This window comes from Ochotona curzoniae, unplaced genomic scaffold (assembly GCF_017591425.1).
Source record: "Ochotona curzoniae isolate NIBS_2020 unplaced genomic scaffold, NIBS_Ocur_1.0 contig_66, whole genome shotgun sequence".
In the NCBI taxonomy this organism is placed as follows: domain Eukaryota; kingdom Metazoa; phylum Chordata; class Mammalia; order Lagomorpha; family Ochotonidae; genus Ochotona; species Ochotona curzoniae.
The window spans coordinates 11413860-11434131 of record NW_024466512.1 but is presented as its reverse complement, the minus strand read 5'-3'; the positions used below and the strand labels follow the sequence as shown (position 1 = coordinate 11434131).

Sequence of the window (20272 nt, the reverse complement as noted above, 5' to 3'; positions counted from 1 at the left end):
AAAATTATTGAATACGTTTTGGTTAGTGCATTGGAAATGCATAACTTTAGCTACAACCTGATAATTAGCTGGTGTGGAGTATTTTTCTAGCTTTGTGAAAATTTGCAATGGGTAGGAAATCATAAAGCTAGAAGATCACTTGTTATAATAGCAAAATGGCTCTAAATGAAGTTTTATATATGAGGTAAGTAAAAGGCCAGCGTTCAGCTTTATGACGGGATGGATAGTAGGATGAAAGAAGGCAGTACAGGCCAAGTGGTGATTAGAAGGAGTAGGTAGCGTGAAGGTAGATGTCAGTTTATTGATAGTAGCAACTCACAGTTATGGATAGGGACTCATTTTAGGCTTACTCTCTTTTTACTTGTTCATCCTAATGTATGTACTTTACGATTCTGCTCAAGAGTATAACATTTTGAGTAAGTTAGTTGAAGTGCCTTGGTTGAAGTCATATGTATATTGATACATCCGATGTTCAATTATTTTCTTTTAGTGGTTTGATAGTTCCTGAAGTAAGGGGAAATGAAACTGTTCCTGAAGTTGTGACAACATCTGGCTATGCACTGTTACATTTTTTTAGTGATGCTGCATATAATTTGACTGGTTTCAACATTTTTTATTCGTGAGTATTTGTAAAAATTCCATCTTGCGATAGATGCTTATAATTTTTTTTAGACTTTATTATTTGTTTTCATAATTGTCATATATCAGGAGCAGATTGATATGATACATGCCAAATTACACAGGTAAAATTTACTAATCCTGTGTCAGAATAACTTATGAGTTGAGAAAACTGGATCAGTAAGTTGTTTGGTTGGAAGTTAATTAGAAAATGTCTTGATGGTCCAGTAATTATGGAAACTGTTACAAACTAGTGTCACTTTACTGGAAGCAATAGAAGCGTGGTGTTAAAGGGAATCCTGAGCCACACACCACCACACACCTTTCTGTACCCTAAGATATTTTATTGATAATTTTCAGAGGGGCTTGGTAGCCCTGTTGGTAGCCCTTCTTTATTCTGGAAATTGTCCTTAATGCTTTACATTCATTATGTTGTTTAATTCCCTCAGACAAATTCTGTCAGGTGGCTGTTTTCCATTTTACACATAGGGAAAGTGAGGCTTTGAAGATTAAAAAAAGTGGCTATGTTGTTATTTCTTCTAAAATAACAGTAACATTCATTGAGAATCTGCTAGGTGTCTGACGTTTTGTACATACCTTTTCCTTTCTTAAAATAAATGTATTTTTGATGATATTTACATAGTTAAGAAGGATGCATGCCCATGTGGACCACTGATTAGGATGGGGAGGGTTGAGGAAAGGGGGAAAGTGGATGAGACAACTGTTTCCAGTCTCTTTTTTTTCTTCTGTACCTGGGGAAAGTGGAGAGAGTAGGGGAGAATGCCCTTCCCAGCAGCCTAACCGCATCAGTGCCTGGGGCTGGGGAATGGCCACATGATGTCATTCCAAGTTCCCCAATGTGAAGCATGTCCCAAGAGTACTGCTTAAGTGGTTTTGATAGTTCTAAGATACTGTTAATTTCGTTGCTCTAAAGTTGAGGAAATTCTTCCAAGGTCCATTAACTGATACAGTCCACCTTAAGGTCTCTACCTGCCCAGATACTCACTGTCAAACCTTGGCTAAGGGAGCAGTCTAATTTGTTCTGTCCTAAATGGTAATAGAAGTCTTATGCAGGCCTCAATAAACTGGTTGTCTTGTCCCTCATGAGCATCTGGGCATGCCATCTGCTGCACAGGCTTCAACAACCAAGGAGACCAATTCTGACACATGTACTCCACTGTCAGACCACTGATCTTGTGATTTTTACCGTGGTTGGAGTTCTGAGTGGTCCAGTTGGGGGGGTCCTCAAAGAAACCTCACCAGAGGTTCCCATTCCCAGAGGTTTCAGTCCATCATCCACATCAGCCTACACAATGGTGGTTGCAGTCTCTTGATCAGTTCTGTTCCCAGCCCCATCTCATACACAAACCAACTGATACTGCAGCCCAGCCTACCCCCTGCTCACTATGCAGTTGGCCCTCATGTATACCAGCAGGAACTGCAGCCTAATTGGGATAGCTCCCTATAAGCCCTACCAGGCCCATCCCCAGCCTTGGTTCCTGCACATGCCATTTTGTGCAGCATAATGGCCCAGTCTATGCCATATCTCTTTTGGCTCTTGTACACATCAATGGGTGTTGGGCCCTAACTTAGCCTGACCAACTGCGCTATCTAGCCCACACTCATACATCAGGTGCCATCACTTTTCTAACCAGGCCTGCTCCCAGCCATGATTATTCTCACTGGGTGGAGTTGCAGCTCATCAGAGGGGTGCCAGCATTTTCCCTGCTAGGCCTACTCCCAGCCCTTGATCTTGTACTTTATGGGTGGTTCTGCAGTCCAGCCTGACAGGACTTGTGCCCCAGCCCCAATGCCTGCTAGTTGATGCTGTGGCCAAGCCTGACAAGCCCTTACTTACTCTCGCTCATACGTACAGCAGTGGATATGGTCGCTTAGCTCAGCCTGGCTCACCCCGAAGCTAGCTCAAATGTAGGCCAATGGGTTTTGTAGCCCTGCCCAGCCTGGTCTGCCCCAAACAGTTGTCATGCTCACCAGCGGGAGCAGTGGCTCATCAGTGGAGTCCTTGCAGCCCTCCCTACCAGACTTGCCTCCATCACCAGGTATTACATAAGCTAATGCATGCTGTATGTAGCCTAATCTGCCATGTCTCGCCTCACCTCAGTATTCACCACTGGGTGTGCAGCCTGGCTCAGTCTGGTCCACCCAAAGTCCAACTCATGCTGGTGGGTGTTGCATCTTAGCCCAGCCCGCACAGCCTCCAGTCCTGGTGCTAATGTGAACTGACTGACGCTGTCCCCCAACCCGGCTTGTCCTGCACCCCTTCCTGGTTCTCCCATCTGCCAGTGAGTGGGTGCTATGAATTGGCCTAGCCTGGCTTGCCCTCAAACCTGACCCACATCTATGCTGATAGGTACTGGAACCTGGTCTGGTGTAGGCTGCTCCCAGCCTTGTTCTTTTGTTCACCTAAAGACTATGTCCTGACAGAGGAGTTCCCCAAGCCCCTTTATCAGGTTACCTTCTAGTGGAAGATCTCCCAGTAGATCTCATTCTTGGCCTAGCCTGACTTCTGTCCTGACAGGTACAGAGGCCTTGCCTGACCAGCTTACACCGATTCCAGCTCTTACTGTTTGGTGCTACAGCCTAGCCACACCTGGGACGCCTCCAGACCCAGCTCTTGCATGGTTCAGCAGGTGCCAAGACCCAGCCCATCATACATCCACCCTGGCTCCTGTGACCACCAGTGGGTACTGGAAGTTAGCCCTGTCTGGTATACCCCAGAACCACTCTACAGCCACGTCGAGGGATGCTATAGCCATGCCCAGCCCAGTTTGTTTCCCATTCCACTTCTTGCTCTCTAATGGGAATTACAGCCCAGCAGGGGTATCTTCTTAGTTCCCCAATCAGGCTTGCTCCTAGCCACAGATCTTGTGTGTGCTGATGGTTACTCAGACCCAGCCTGGCATAAGCCATCACCCAATTTGGCCTCTGCCATTGGATGCTGCAGCCTGGCCTGGCCTGATCTGCCCCCAGTTCCACGTTTCTCTAGTGGTTGTTGAAGGCTGGCTGTGCCTAGCCTGCCCCCATTACTGGCTTTGGTGCAAACCAGAAGGTATGATAGCCTAGCCTAGCCCAGCCTGGTCTGCACCTCATTCTGGCTCCTGCATATACGAGTGTACTGTGGTTTGGATTAGCTCTGCCTGTTCTGCCCCCCGCCCGCCCCCACCACTGTCCCGAGCTAACCCATGCACCTGCCAATAAGTGAAGCTGCCCTGTCCAGCCTGACCAACACCCAGACAACTCAGATGCTTACCAGCAGGAGCAATGGTCCACCAGGGGACTTCTCCAAGTTCCCCCACCAGGCCACTTCAGACCCAGATCTCATGCATGCCAGCAGGTGGTAGGCCCTTGTGTGGCATAGTCTGTTCCCTGGTGACGGGCTTTGTGTGCTGCTGGGTGTCGTGGCCAGGTCCACCTCACGCCCATTTCTTGGGTGCTCCTGTGGATACCACAGCCTGGACCAGCCTAGCCTCTTCCCAATCCCAATACCTCTGAGTGTTGGTAAGTTCCATGGTCATGCCTAAGTCAGCCCATCACTACTCCCAGCTGTTGAGCAAACCAGTTGATATGCCTGTCCCACAAGGGTAACCCCACAAATCTGCCACAGAGTCGGCTCCCAGACCCAGTTCTTTCACACGCTGGGTAGTGTCATGGCCCAGCCTGACGTGGTTCACATCCTGCCCTAATGCTCACTGGCAGGTACTGTGGTCAAGCCCTGCCAGGCAGGACCCCAGCCGTGGCTTTCATGTGTGCTGGCAGATGGTGATTGACACCATTAAGCCCAGCTCAGATCTCCTACATCAGCACATGTGATGGCTTGGCCTCAAACGGTCCTCTGGTTTCCCTATTCTAAACCGCCCAGTAAGAGCCCCCTCATTTACCTGCAAATGGAGTAGCCAGGGTGGAGTAGTCACTTCTCACCTGTCATGTTGTCCCTCTGCAGTCTTCCCTCCTACATATTCCCAGAATCCCTTCCCTGAACAATTCACAGCCCCTCCTGTCCACAAGCGTGCATATCCCCAAGCCCAGGTCCTCTGGTAGTATGTTGTATGAGCCTGAGTCCCACTTACCTAGGGCCTGAGCACACTTGGGCATGGGTCCTTAGACCCTGTCTGTTGGTGTGCTGGCATCTGTCCCCCACATATCTTTAAAAAAAAAAATATATATATATATACACACATGCATGCAGATATATATAAATGAACAACAATGCTGGCTCACTGGTATAGTTGACACAAATTTGGCCTTAACCATGTCCAGCATGTCCACCAGATTTTGGCTGCTTTTCTCCCAGTTGTGTAGTAAAACACTTGTCTAGGTACAGTGCGACCTAGGCAGTTGCGTAGTGCACATACTTTCTGAATCTAGAGGCTCAGGGTGAAGTGAAGCTTCCAGATGCTTTTGTGTGAATGGCCACAGAGACACTCTGTACACTAATTATTTTCTTTTTCATGAATGTAGAAATTGACAATTAGAGATTTTTTAACTGGAAGATTTGTAATTACCCTTCAACCAGCAGCTTAATACAGGGTTTCTTTACCTTACAATGTGCCTGATTATTTGCAAAAGAGAGATTAGATACATATGAGGGTCCTACAGAATGTGGAAAAATGGAGTTAGGGGATAAATTATTTTAATGCAAAAAAATTAAGTCTGTGCATAGCTTGTTTTCATGGACTTTTTGAAGACTTCTTTTGGTAGTAGAATATAATCAAGGTAAAGGATCTTAAAATATAATGTGATAAATGTTCCCCTTAATTAGTAAGGTATAGGTGAAAAAATACTTTTATAATATTCAGCCACATTGTGTCTTGGATTCTTGTATAGTTTCAGCTGTTTATGAATTTATTTGTTTTCTGTGAAATACACATTTAAAGCATTTGAGTTGCTAAGTCCTTACAAAATGTTGTGCTTGCAGCCCTATAGGTCTTGGAGCTATTTAGTGTGTAGTCCCTGGATGTTTGGAGTCTTGCTGGTAAACTCACTGGCTGAATTAAGGCCACATGCAACTGAGTACCAGCTGAATTCCACAATATAAAAGGGACAAAGTGAAGAATTGAAACCACATTGTGAGATTTGTTAATCATCAAATAAGGTGCAGCAGGGAAGTTGTGAAGCTTATAAAATATCAATATCAACCAAAATTCTTTTTTTTAGTGGATCTTGAGTTTGAGTATATGTGAATTATATTTTACAGAATCAATTCATGTCCTAACAACTGCTCTGGTCATGGGAAGTGTACAACTAGTATCTCTGTTTCAAGTCAAGTATATTGTGAATGTGACAAATACTGGAAGGGTGAAGCTTGTGATATTCCTTACTGCAAAGCCAACTGCGGCAGTCCAGATCATGGTTACTGTGACCTAACGGGGGAAAAACTGTGTGTCTGCAATGACAGTTGGCAAGGTAAGCACGTGGGATTCAGTCTAACAGATTGATGCAAATTCTGTATTGACCTGGAATTTGTTCAAGCAAATCACATACATTTCTTTCTCCTTTTGAACTGTTTAGATAAGCAGTCAACTTTCTAATGCTCTGCCTGTTCATAAATAGAATTGGTAAAGGTTTTGTATATGTGCTATTTTGAGGATTTCTTGAAATTATGCATAAAGCTCATTTTAAATTGTGGGTGTGTAATCAGTATTTTTTTGTGTAGACCTCACTCCTTGAATTTAATGACTTAAGTGAATTCAACTTACAGTACAACAAATTTTGTTTATAAAGGATAACTAATTGTATATTGGAAAAATGATTTTTTAGATTCCAAGCTACAGCAGGATATTAAACATTTCTTGAGGAAAGACTGACCTCTTCTGGCTACTTTAAAAAAAAACATGAAGTATTTTAAAAAATAAAAGAAGTTTCTTTGGAAACAATTTTATCATCAAAGGTTAATTTTATACTACAGAGAAGGGTTTTAATTTACTTAAGTCTCTTAAGTCTAAAATGACAAATTTTGTAATTGTAGCTCTAGGTACCCATTTAATTGCCTCCCCATAGTACTTTTTTTTCCTAATTATATTTAACTGTTGAGAGCTTATTTAGGACCTGTTAATTCTGTTGATAGAGATAACTTTGACTCAGTATTTGTATAATCCAAGAAGTGTTGGATCCACGTGTGTATGCAGTACAGCAATAGTACCAGTAGTTTTTACTAAACCTAAGTAATAACTAGAGATATTGTGCCTCTAGTATTGTGTTCAAAAGTGCAAAAATGCTACTATATTTATCTGAGAGATAGAGTTACTGATGGAGAGAGACAAGGGGTGGGGAGCAAGGAAGAGAATGTTTCTTCCATCCTCTGGTTCCCTACCCAGAGAGCCACAAACCAGGGCCACAAACCAGGGGCCTGGATCTCCATCCAAATCTACCACATTGATACAGGGTTCTAAGGCTGTGGGTCATTTTTTGCTGAGTCCTAGGAAGACTAGCAGGGAACTGGACTAGAAGTGGAATCAGCAGGGACTTGAACTGGTGCCCAGATGGCATGCCAGTGTTGCAGACAGTGACTTAACGGGCTGTGCTACAGCACCAGCCCCTAAGCTTTGTATTAAGTTTGCCTGTCTTAAGCCCGGATTGTTGTATTACTAAGTAGTAGGAATGCCAACTACATTCAATGTGAGTGTTCTTAATAAATTTTGTTATCTTATGAGTCTGGCAGATAGAAATTTCTAAGTGTTCTTTAATTAAAGGGATGTAAGTTTTAAGTGAATGTTTTAATCATTTGTGACACCCTCTCTAAGTGCCTCCAGGTTTAATTGTTTATCTTTTCTGTCTTGAAGCTATAATCATATTCTTTCTTTAGAGAGAATGATATATTGGTATTATGTTTAAGGCAAAAATAGAAGTGTAGTGTTTATATACAGTGTTTGTTTGAAAATGATCTTTAGTCTTCTTTTTTTCATTTAAAGATTTATTTATTTATATTGGGAAAGCAGATTTACAGAGAGAAGCAGAGGAAGAAAGATCTTCAAGCCACTGCATCACTCTCCAAATGGCCACAGTGGTTGGACTGAGCCGAACTGAGGCCAGGAGCTTCCTTTGTGTCTCCCATGTGGGTGCAGGGTCCCAAGGCTTTGGGCCGTCCTCCACTGCTTTCCCGGGCCACTAGACAAACATGTAGGAGAAGTGGAGGAGTCGGGACACGAACCGTTGCCCATATGGGATGTCAGTGCTTGGAGGCGGAGGACAGCTAAATGAGCCAGGCACTGACCCCAAAACTGGTCTTCAGTTTGTCTCCTTTCAGTAATCTTAGAACATCTCTGTCAGTTTTTTGTTCTTTATTTTTATTGGTTCTTATTTGAAATGCTGGATTTTTCTGGGGTCTTATAATACAGATCTGGCCTCCTTTGGTTTTTCTGGATTTTGCTTATTGACTTTCATATTTTATTATTCTCATCACTGGTGCACAAAATAATAAAATTCCTGAGTCTATAATGCTTATTAACATGGAAAGCATGGGAGACAAATACAGAGTATATTTACTTTAAAGACAAAAGGATAACATGAATAGTCTAAAACCTAAACATGTGCACTTACATGTGATTCTGTGCTCATATACATTATGTAAATAATGAATATAAATAGAGAATGTTACGATACTGTATAAATGAAAAAATACAGACATCAGACACATTTTAATCATTATTTATAATAACAAAGGAATTGACCTATGAATTGATGTGAATGATTAGAGAACAGCAGGTTTAGAGAATGCTGTTTTCAGGACAATCAACGTGCACATTGGTTACTTTAAACCTGAAATGTAAAGGATGAGGTTTCTGGGAGGAAGAAATGGAATTATAGCTCATATACACAGTTATTGTTTTTTTAATATGGAACTCTTCACAAATTGCATGTCATACTTGCACAGGGGCTGTGCTAGTCTTCTCTGTCACTTTCCAATTTTAGTATATGTGCTGCCAAAGTGAGCACACACACTTATTGCTTTTAAAACTGGTTTTCAGTTGCTCTTAGCTGCCATCTTATTTCATTAGTTTTGAAAGCAAAAGAACATTCCCTATGAATACAGGATTCCCATTAATACAGGATTCTATATTACGGGAGTTTAGTCATAAGTAGGTGGAAATTATTTTCCACAAATTAGGAGGAAGTAATTAGGAAATTGTGATTTTATTGTACATATAAAGAATGATGATGATCATCAGGAGGGTAGGAGGCAGGGAGGAGGGGAAACAGAAGAGAAGAGGAAAGGAGAGGAGAGGAGGGGAGGGGAGAGGCGAGGAGAGGAGGGGAGGGGAGAGGAGAGGAGGGGAGAGGAGGGGGAGAGGCGAGGAGAGGAGAGGAGGGGAGGGGAGAGGAGGGGAGAGGAGGGGAGAGGAGGGGAGGGGAGAGGAGGGGAGAGGAGAGGCGAGAAGAGGAGAGGAGGGGAGAGGAGAGGAGGGGAGAGGAAAGGAGGGGAGAGGAGAGGAGGGGAGAGGAGGGGAGGGGAGAGGAGGGGAGAGGAGAGGCGAGAAGAGGAGAGGAGGGGAGAGGAGAGGAGGGGAGAGGAAAGGAGGGGAGAGGAGGGGAGAGGAGAGGAGGGGAGAGGAGGGGAGGGGCGAGGAGAGGAGAGGAGGGGAGGGGAGAGGAGGGGAGAGGAGGGGAGCGGAGAGGAGGGGAGGGGAGAGGAGGGGAGGAGAGAGGAGAGGAGGGGAGAGGAGAGGAGGGGAGAGGCGAGGAGAGGAGGGGAGGGGAGAGGAGAGGAGGGGAGAGGAGAGGAGGGGAGAGGAGAGGAGGGGAGGGGAGAGGAGAGGAGGGGAGAGGGAGGGGAGAGGAGGGGAGGGGAGAGGAGAGGAGGGGAGAGGAGAGGAGGGGAGAGGAGGGGAGAGGAGAGGAGGGGAGAGGCAAGGAGAGGAGAGGAGGGGAGAGGAGGGGAGAGGTGAGGAGGGGAGAGGAGGGGAGAGACGAGGAGAGGAGAGGAGGGGAGAGGCGAGGAGAGGAGGGGAGAGGAGGGGAGGGGAGAGGAGAGGAGGGGAGAGGAGGGGAGAGGAGAGGAGAGGAGGAGAGGGGAGAGACGAGGAGAGGAGAGGAGGGGAGAGGCGAGGAGAGGAGGGGAGAGGAGGGGAGGGGAGAGGAGAGGAGGGGAGAGGAGGGGAGAGGAGAGGAGAGGAGGAGAGGGGAGAGGAGAGGAGGGGAGAGGAGAGGAGGGGAGGGGAGAGGAGGGGAGGGGAGAGGAGGGGAGGGGAGAGGAGAGGAGAGGAGGGGAGGGGAGAGGAGAGGAGGGGAGAGGAGAGAAGGAGAGAGGAGGGGAGGGGAGAGGAGGGGAGGGGAGAGGAGGGGAGGGGAGAGGAGGGGAGGGGAGATTTATTTCCAAATAAGATGAGTGCAAAATGATTGAAGAACCAGAGATGTTTGGAAATGAAAGCTACAGATACAGATCTCAAAATTGCACGTTATTGTTATTGGAATTGAATTCTTTATGTTAGAATAATAGTTTGTTTGATACCCCCACTATATTTTATTTTTTGGTATTTGTCGACTTACTCTGAGTCTGTGTTAGTGAACATTAAAAATAATGGTACCTTTAGAAGCTAAAATTTTATTTTTTAGGAAATATTAATTTATTTTTATTGAAAGGTAGATTGACAGAGAGGAGAGACAGAGAGAAAGATATTCCATCCACTGGTTCACTCCCCAGGTTGCTGCAATGCCCAGAGCTGAGCTGATCCAAAGCCAGGAGCTAGGAGCTTCTTCCAGGTCTCCCAAGTGGGTAGAGGGTTCCAAGGCTTTGGGCTGTCCTCGACTGCTTTCCCAGGCCACAGGCAGGGAGCTGGGTGGGAAGTGAAGCAGTGGGACACGGACCAGTGCTCATATGGGATTGTAGCACTTGCAGATAGAAGATTAGCTAGTTGAGGCATTGTGCTGGCCTGACAAGGCAAACTTTTCTTAACACAAAAGAAAAGCCTAACTTTATATTAGTCTTAGATATTGTTTCTGACATTTTCCTCTTGTTTATCCTACATCATTTATATATACGTATAATATGTATGTGTATAATATATATATAGTTGTTGTTGTTGAAAGGCAGATTTACAGAGAGAGAGAGAGAGATTGATCTCCATCTGGTCACAATGGTCTGTGCTGAGCCAATCCAATGCCAGGAGCCTAGACCTTCTTTCTGGGTCTCCCGCGTGGGAGGGGCCCAAGGACTTGAGCCATCCTCCACTGCTTTCCCAGATCATTAGTGGGAGGCTGGTCAGGCATGGAGAGGCTAGATCTTGAACCTGTGCCCCTATGGGATACCAGTCCTCAGGTGGAGGATTAGCCTGTTAGGCCACTGTGCCAGCCCCAGCTACCTCACCTTTAGGTGCCTTTTTCCTCTCTCCTTTTGCTTCAGTTTTTCTATAGAGAACCTCTAAGGCTTCTAGTTGGCTGTTGCTATTTTTCCCCTAGAATTTTCTCATTGATTATTTTCTAACATTTTTTTTTTCTACTTTCTTACTCTTTGAGGCAGTTTCAACTTACATAGCAGAATTCCCTGAGGATATATGGTCCCTGTTTTCATATAGAAAGTTCTTAAAAACTGAAAACTAGGATTGAACGTTTATGGTGCTAGTTAAGATACTAGTTAAGGTGCTGATGTCGCCTGTAGGAGTGCCTGAGATTGATGCTCAGCTTTGGCTTCTGCCGGCAGTACTCCTGGGAGGCAGTGGTGGTGGCAGAAGTCACTGAGTTCCTGTCACCCATGGGCAAGACCTCAGTTCCGGCCAAATCCCAGCTGTGACAGGTGTTCATATGCTGAATGCTGTGGCAGGCATTCATATTCTCTGTCTCTCAGAGAAAGAAAACAGAAAGCAAAAATAAAAGTTGAAAGTAAAGAATATGAAAAATATGCAGTACAGTACTTTGAAAAGCATCAAGTCTGTTGTGTCATATTTAATTTTGTAATAATTTCAGCTGTCAAAGGGAATGCTACATACTAGATATCAGTGAACATATCGGGACTCTTGTGTTTTCCTCATAGACTTCAAAGCAGATGCTCAGTGCCTTGGTTTAAGAGTCTTCTTGAGATTCCCGCACCCTGTAGTGGAATGCTTGAGTTCAAGTTTAGCTTCCTGCTGGTATGGAAGGGGAGCAGCAGTGTGGCTGTGGTCTCCCTTGGGCCCTGGCCCCCGGGGGTAGACACGGAGGTGCAGTTTCTGGCTGTGGCCTGGCCTAGCCCTAGCTGTTGTGGGCATTTATGGGAGCGAGCCAGCAGATGGGCAGTCTCCAGCTCTGTCTCTCAAACAAAATAAATAAAATTAAAAATTTAAAAGTAATAAAACATTCATTTTTAGAGCAGTTTTATTTGTGCAGCAAAGTGAAGAAGCAGGTGCAGAAATTTCAGCTTTATTCTCTACCTGTAGGCCGGTCAGATGCCCTACTTCAGTGGTACCTTTGTTACTGTTGATGCCAGTGTGCCTGACACATCACCATCACCCGGAGTCTTTGGTGTTGAGCATTTGATGCATTTGATCACATATACCATGGCATGCATCCTCCATACAGGATGGTTTCTAGTCACACGTTGCCATAGAGAATCGTGCAGGGTAGTTTCTCTGATGTAAATATTCCTTTTTTCTGCCTAGTCATGATTTCCTCTCCTAGCCCCTGGCAGCTGTCAATTTTTTTTTACTGTCTCCAGTGTCTTACATTTCGTCAAATGCCATACATAACTGCTCGTTGTTTACTGACGGGAATATGTTCTGAAAATTGGATTGTTAGGTGTTTTTGTTGTGTGTACTTCAGGGAGTGTACTTAACACTAAGATGGCCACAGTGTCACTAGATGATGCAATCTTACAGACCACAGCTGTCTAACGATGTCCTTCACTGTCCAGTGACATTGAGTGTCTTTGGGTGGTGCACGATTACAAGTGGATTCATGTAATATTTTTTCTGATGACTTCTTTTACTTAGCAATATGCATTTAAGATTCTCCCATGTTGTTTCGTGGCCTTACTGCCAGTTTCTTTTTTTAAAAAACAGATTTATTATTTTTAATTGGAAAGTGAGGTATACAGAGAGGAGGAGAGACAGGAATATCTTCTGTCCGCTCCGCTGACTTACTCCCCAAGTGGCTGCAATGGCCTGAGCTGAGCCAATCCAAAGCCAGGAGCCCAGAGCCTCTTCCAGGTCTCTCATGTGGGTGCAGGGTCCAAGGCTTTGGGCCGTCCTCAACTGCTTTCCCTGGGCACAAGCAGGGAGCTGCATGGGAAATGGAGCTGGCAGGATTAGAACTGATGACCATATGGGATCCCAGCGTGTGCAAAGTGAGGACTTTAGCCGCGAGGCGACTGCACCAGGCCCTGATCACCTATTTCTTATAGCTCTGAATAATGTTCCGTTGGATGTAGATACCAACTTACCCATTAACTGACTGAAGTACATCTTCATTGCTTCTTGACAGTTTTCACTGAATAACATTTGTTTTATTGTTTGTAAGTCACACGAGAGAAAAAAGCAGTTTTGAACAGCATTGATATCTTAATATGATTTCCAAACACTGAAGTGTAAGAGTGGATTTATGTTCATTTGTGAATAGTAAACATCCATTTGCAAAGCAGAGTTCAGGATGTGGTGTTTCCCCCACGGACTACCTTATTCAGTGTACCTCTAGGTTTGCCTGTTTGAATCGTTGAGGATTTTTAGTTGAAAACAAAAGAAGCAGTTTGTTTACTTGAGTTGAAAATGTACTTGGGGAGTATGTTCTCTCTCCAGCATTTCTTGTGTTTTTGTTTACGGAACTGCATTTTGGCTCGGCAGGTGGCCTTCCAGCTGCACGCCATATGTCCCTGTGCAGGTGGCATGGCTGTAACGCCACGTTCGGGTGTCTGTGCTGTGTGAGTGGAAGTGATGTGCAGGTGCTAGAACATGCAGGTATTTCCCTCTGGTTGGTGACTGTAAACTCTAGTAACCACTAGGTCTATTCACCTCTAGAACGTGTAATTGCAGATAAATTAAATTTTACCATATTGCAGCAAACGATTTAATTGTCTCCTGAAAAGGATATTGAGTTGCTGGCAAGAGATCTGGGCAAGCTGGAGAGATCCATGGTTGGAAAGAGGAAGGTACAAAGAAAGACTAGATCCACAAAGAGGAAGGCATGGCAAAGGTTGGCCAGGACACTTCTGTTACTGCCCAGGGACCCTGAGATGCCCGCCTCTGGCCTCCTCACCATGGATGCTGTAGACCGCAAGGATGGATGGAAAGAATTCTAAGTTGTCCCCAGTCTTTGCATCACTTGGGAAGATCGAAGTCCTGCTTAGGAATATTTGGTTGAATCTGGGTCTTGTCCACACCTTGGCTGTTTATAGTTGTACCTGCAGAAGAGTTTAACTTTTTTTTTTTTTTCCCACTCTGCCTTTTCAAAATTATTATTATACTTTTATGATACAGTTCCATAGGCCCTGGGATTTCCCTTATCCCCTCCACAATTCCCTCCCCTCTCACTGAGTTCCCCTATATCATTACTGTAGTATAGTTCTTCTACATAGTCATATGCCCATCAGTGCGGGCATGGAGCCCAGCATTCTATTGTCAAGATATAGTAAACAGTTTCATTGGGAGTCCATCTTTGATCTGGAAGTAGAGATGCATACTGCATTGTATCCTCACATCTGGATATGACAGTCTCCATTACACAGTTACTGTACATCCCCTTAAATGAAAAAGCCACAAAACAAAATCAACAACAGGAAGAAAAAAAAAAAAAGAAATTAACACCTTGAGTATAACCTTTCTTTCCTTTTTTTGGCTGATTTTTAAAATTACTTTATTGTTTCAATATATTATGATTTTGAATTCTGAATTATGTGGTACAATTTCGTATAGGCTTGGATTTCCGTCCCCCAAACTCCCACCCCCGACAGATTTTCCCCATTTTACTACAGTAGTGTAGTCCTTCATAAGGAATCATGATTCTGTTAATCTCTTAATTATAAGTGTACCCCAACATTTTTGATACACACAATGTCAGGCAGTCTAGCATCCCATGGTCTACACATGTTCAACAGTTTCATTGGGAATCCATCTTTCATCTGAAAGGAGGGATGCATGTTCCATTTACCTTTTAACAGAGGTCCTGTTTCTGAACATGTTTTTAGATTTTAACATGTGCCACTGGGTGGCAGTATTTACTACAAGAAAAGAACTTTATTTCAAGTTGTAAAAACTTGGTAATTGATTTAAAAGAATGTAACATCTTAGTGAATATTTTACTGTAAGTAATTTTTTTCTGAGACATAACATATTAGTAAATAACTAGTTTAGGACAATATAATATACTGATAAAATTGTGTGTTGCCTGGAAGAAATTTATAGGTAACATTTTTCTTTAGATTTAATAAAGATGAACACAATCTCCATATTTTGAATTTGTGGGAAGATAAGTGATTGGTGGTATATTTGATTAGATTCTTCCCTCCTAGCAGTCAGATCTGACATTTTGTAACAGTGATAAAATGAAATTTTATTCCTAATCTAATTGGAAAGTTGACTATTTAAAAAGAATAGTAATGAGAATCTATTCATGACACCCTGTGTTTAAAAATTAATTCACTTATTTGTCTGTAAGCGCATTAGCCAAGTTTAATGAAGAAAGCACACCTGACAACCACGTGGGCATCTCAGTAGAGGACAGAGTGTTCAGTGTACATTTAGAGCAGTGTTTTTATGGATTTGGTTATGAACCTACTGTCCTTCCCCCACCAGCCCCTGTTTCTAATATATTGGAGGGCTCCCTGCGTATGGAATTCTTGAAACTTCGAATGGGACCTGATAGCCACCCCTGTTGGTGTAGGAGTGGAAGATTCTCCTAAGCTGTGGGCCAGAAGGTGGCCCTGAGGGATCTGCCCAAGGCAAGACTTCCAAGGTGGAAGTGCTAGGCTGCTTCCAAGGCTTGCTTTTATATTTCTTGCCCTCATTCAGCCACACAAACATTTCTGTTTTCTTAAAAACAATTCCTGCTTGGTTCAGTCCCTGGCACACACTTAGGCTCATGTCCACTTGGCTACTCTAACATGTTCCATTGCAGAAAAGTCACCCACAATCTTAGGGGTGTGGGGTGGGGGAGGTGAAGGTCCTTCTGTATTTTCTTCAAGTTGGCAATTGGGAGTAGAGTGTGTTATGGTTGTTATTTTCTTTCTGTTTGTCCTGTGCTGTTGGAGGGTGACCTTGGGAGATTGGCTTGTGCATTCCAGAGGACTCATCACATTGTCCGATGGGATATGCTGGGACCCCCTGCTTCATTGTCATCTGGAGCTGGATGGCTTTTATTCTGTTAGAGACAAAGTGGAAGCCTCAAAGACACATGGAATAGAGAGGCATATTAAGAGGATTGGGTCTAAGTAGCACCAAGGAGAGGCAATAGCAAGGATTTCCATGACCAAATGCTGGGCCAGAAATTCCAATTTAATTTGCTTAATTTTTTTAAAATCATGAAAGGATGTTGTATTTTTTAAGTGTTGTGTGTATGGAGGTAATCATAAGAATTTTATTCTTCACGTTGTTAATGTGATAATGTCACATTTATTTATTTGCATATGTGAATGATCTCTGCACACCAGATTTGAATCCCACTTGATCTGGTTGAATGATTTTGCTGATGTGTTATTGGATATATTGGCTATCATTTTTAAAAATTTTATTTTTATTGTAAAGGCAGATTTACAGAGAGGAGAGACAGAAACATCTTCCATCCTTTGGTTCACTCCTTAAGTGGCTACGATGGTCAGAGCTGAGTTAATCTGAAGCCAGGAGCTTCTTTAGGGTCCTGACGTGGATGTGGGTCCCAAGGCTTTGGCCCTTTACTGCTTTCCTAAGCCATAAGCAGGGAGCTGGATGGGAAGTGGGGCTGCCAGGATAGGATCCAGCACCTGTATGGGATCCTGGTGTGTGCAAGATGGGGACTTTAGCTACTAGGCTACCTAGTAGCCTAGTGAAAAAATGCTGGGGCATTTTTTTTTTGAGAATTTTTGCATCTATATTCATAAGTGATGTTGGTCTTAGTTCCTCTTTCTTTGCTCTGTCTTTTTCTGGTTTTGGAATTAAGGAAATGTTGGTCTCATAGAAGGAGTTTGGGAGAATTCTGTCCATTTCAGTTATTTTGAAAGTTTGAGAAGAACTGGAATTAATTCTTGAAAAGTTATATAGAATGCAGCCAGGAAGCCATCTAGTGTAGGCTTTCTTTGTTGGAGGCTATTTATTTATTATTGTCTCAGGATACAGTTCCGTAGTACATGGGCGTTTCCCCTCTCGCTCCTCAAGTTCCTTACCCCTCTTCTGATTCCCCTCTCGTGTTACAGTGTGTAGTCGTTTATGAACATTTGCGAGTCCATCACTCGACTGTTGAAGTTTGTTGGAGACTCGATTATCTTCATCTTCGGTATTAGTGTAATTATGTTTTCTCCGTCTTCTTGCCTCTGTTCAGGCAGATTATATGTGTCCCGCAATATATTCAGCTCTTCCAGATTTTCCAATTTCTTGGCACACAGCTGTGTGCAGTAATAACTGATGCTCCTTTTTATTTCTTTGTTACTCATTTTAACATCTCCCATTTCAGTTCTGGTTTTTAATAATTTGGTTCTTCTGCCTCTCACCTCTTTTTTGGTTAGTTCGGCCAATAGTGTATCAATTTTGTGTGTGTGAGTGTGTGTGTATGTGTATATATACATATACATACATATATATACATTTATATAGTCTCTTCATTTCACTATCTTTTGCATTTTTTGTTTCAGTTTTGCTTATTCTCTAATATTAATTCTTTCTTCCTAATAATTTTGGGTTTGGTTTGTTCTTATTTTTCTGGGCCCTTGGGCTGTGTTGTTAAATCATTTATTTGATGGCTTTCCAATTTCTTGGTGTAGGCATTGATTGCTATGAAATCTGTTCGTAATACCACTTGTTGTATCCTGTAAGATTTGATAGGTTGTTTTGATATTTTCATTCTTTTCCAGGAATTTTTGTATTTACCTTTTCATTTCTTCTATGACCCATTGTTATTTCAATCTCCATGTGCTTGTATATTTTCTAAAGTTGTTCATCTTGATGTTCATTTCAATGTCAGAGAAGATTGATGGTGTGATTTCAGCTTTTTGGAATATGTTGAGATTTGCTTTATGGCCTAGTGTGTGGTGTATCCTAGAGAAAATTCCATGCACTGATGAAGAGTGTGTATTATGCAAACATGGAATGAAATGTTCTGTAGCTATTAATGAACTACATTTGTTTCATAGTGTAGGTTAGTTCTATTATTTGTTGATTTCCTGTCTCGTTAATCTCTGTTGATTAATATGGGGTGTTGGAGTCCCTGTTGTTATTGTATTACATTCCCTGTCTCCCTTTAGATCTATTAGTACTTGCTTTAAATGACCAGGTTCCCTGGCCCTGGTGCATATGCATTACTGCAATCACGTCTTCCACATAAGTGATCCTTTCATCATTACAAAATACACTTGGTTCTTTGAATAGTTTTTGTTTTTAAGTTTGTTTTATCTGATATTAGGATGGCTATTCCTGCTCTTTTTTCTTTTGTTATCAGTGAATATTTTTTAAAATATATCATTTCTCCTTCAGTATATGTGTGTCTTTGTTGGTAATATGAGACAGAGCGATAGAGATAGAGAGATGTTTATTCCGCACAGGGCTGCATCAGCAAGGGCTGAGCCAAGCCCATGTCAGATTGGGGGCTTCTTTAGGCTCTCCAGTGAGGGTGCAAGGGATCAAGAAGTTAGCCATGTTCTTCTGCTTTTCTAGACACATTATCAGGAAGTTGGATGGAAGTGGAGCATCTGGGACTCCAGCTGGTCCCCATATGGGATGCTGGCTTTGCAGGTGGTAGCTTAACCCGTTATACCACAGTGAGAGCTCAAGATTGTACCTTTTAAACAGTTAATTGCTCTAGGTTTGATTTATTTATTTAGTCAGTCAGCCTAACTAATTATGCTTACTTTTCTTGTATCTAAAATGAGGAGATTCATAATAAAATTAATACAATTTTAATTAATTTAATACAATTCTAAGTATGTCACATTAAGTATTATCTTTACAAAATCCTGTGTTCTAAGTATAATCTCCACTATTAAATTGAAGCCTAAACAATTTTAGTACCTTTTAAAATAGGAAAGCTGGGAAGTATTAAAGCCAGCTTTACCATCATAGCTCATGCTTTTAATCTTACATTGCTCTAAGGTGTCCTTTCATTTATCTATTTTTCAAGTGACTAATTGATTCAGTCATTCATTAGTGTCTACTGAAGCTAATCATGTAGGAGTCGTAGGCCGTGCTAAGTTTTTTTTTCTTTTCATTTCAAGAGTGATGAGAAATCATTGAAGGATGTTGAATGAAGGAGTGATAGCAGTTTATCTTTTAAATTATTGGGGTTTCTTTAAGGGGAATTGATGATATTTGTTGAGGAAGGAACTGTTGGTTTTACTCTGAGAGGAGTGATGGAGATTAAAAATGTTTCTGATTGTTCAGGTATAGAATTTTAGCTACAAATCAAAATGGACACTGTGTTTAGGACCTTACCAGTTATACCTGGCCAGGCATTTTTTCCCTTAGTTACCTGTTTTTGGGGTTTCTATATAAGTTAAATGATCTGAGAAGGTATGGTAGTACTCGAGATGTTGAAGCACGTCTATAGTCAACCCTCTGTATGCAAATTTAATTATCTGAGGATTTGACCAACTGCAGATCTGAAATATCTATAGTAATATGGTATGTGTGCTGAACATCAATAGACTTTTTGTTGTCATTGTTCAATACACAATCTAGTGTGGTGACTGTTGACATACATTTATGCTGCATTTGGTATTACAGAAAATGTAAAGATGGCTTAAAGTTATGTGGCAGTATGTGCATTGGTTAGATGCAAATACTAGATCATCTTAATTAAGGGGCTTGAGCATCCACTGATTTTGGTACATACAGAGGGTTCTGGAACTTGTCACTCATTCATATTGAAGGAGGGCTGTGCTTACCCACAGTCATTAGTGTATGTTTCTGTTTCAACACATGAAAAGCCTGTAATACCTACATCCGAATGAATTCCAAAACAGTTGGTGGGCTGCATGTGGAGTGTGGGAGAAAGACCTTAAAATGGCAGCGAGAACTTGGTCTTTTAGCTGCTGGATAGGTGGAAGTGCCATTGTGTGAGATGTTACACAATAGTGCATGAGATAGAAGGTAGCAATCAAGGAGCTAGTTTGGGATGTATTGAGAAGGTTGTTAAACAGGCAAGTGAAAATGTCAAGTGGTAGCTGAATTCATGAGAGATTGTGGTGCTTAAGATTATCAATTTCAGAGGGATCAGTGTATAAATCCTTCTTAAACCGCCCCCCCTTTTTTTTGCTTCGAAAACTGACTCAGCAGCCTGTCACTAATGTCTATAGTTAAAAAATCACTGAAATTTATTTATGCTTTATTGTCAAGCTATACATTACTCCGTGGATTATTAAACTGTATATAACTGCTAGAAAAATAGTGTATTAAATCTTTATGAACATACACGATAGTATTATTGTATTATACCTTTTCAAAATGACTTTGTTCTGCTATCCTGAAGAGGTTCCCGTTGACTCAGGGAAGTTACACAGAGGAAGAGTGAAGAGATGTTGTATAAGGGACCAGATTTTGACATTGTAGAGGATTTT

The 20272-nt window shown here is 42.5% G+C and overlaps 1 protein-coding gene and 1 non-coding gene across 2 annotated transcripts in view; one reads left to right on the top strand and one right to left on the bottom strand.

Moving 5' to 3' along the window:
- ATRNL1 (attractin like 1) overlaps positions 1–20272 on the top strand; it is a 538040-nt gene that overhangs the window by 32178 nt on the left and 485590 nt on the right. The window contains exons 4-5 of the mRNA XM_040992049.1: positions 491–619; positions 5834–6042. Of these exons, the coding sequence (XP_040847983.1) occupies positions 491–619; positions 5834–6042 (338 nt within the window). The remainder of the gene's footprint in view (positions 1–490; positions 620–5833; positions 6043–20272) is intronic.
- Positions 8466–8571, bottom strand: LOC121164408. Its single transcript, XR_005885082.1, has one exon. It is a non-coding gene; the product is annotated as a U6 spliceosomal RNA (small nuclear RNA).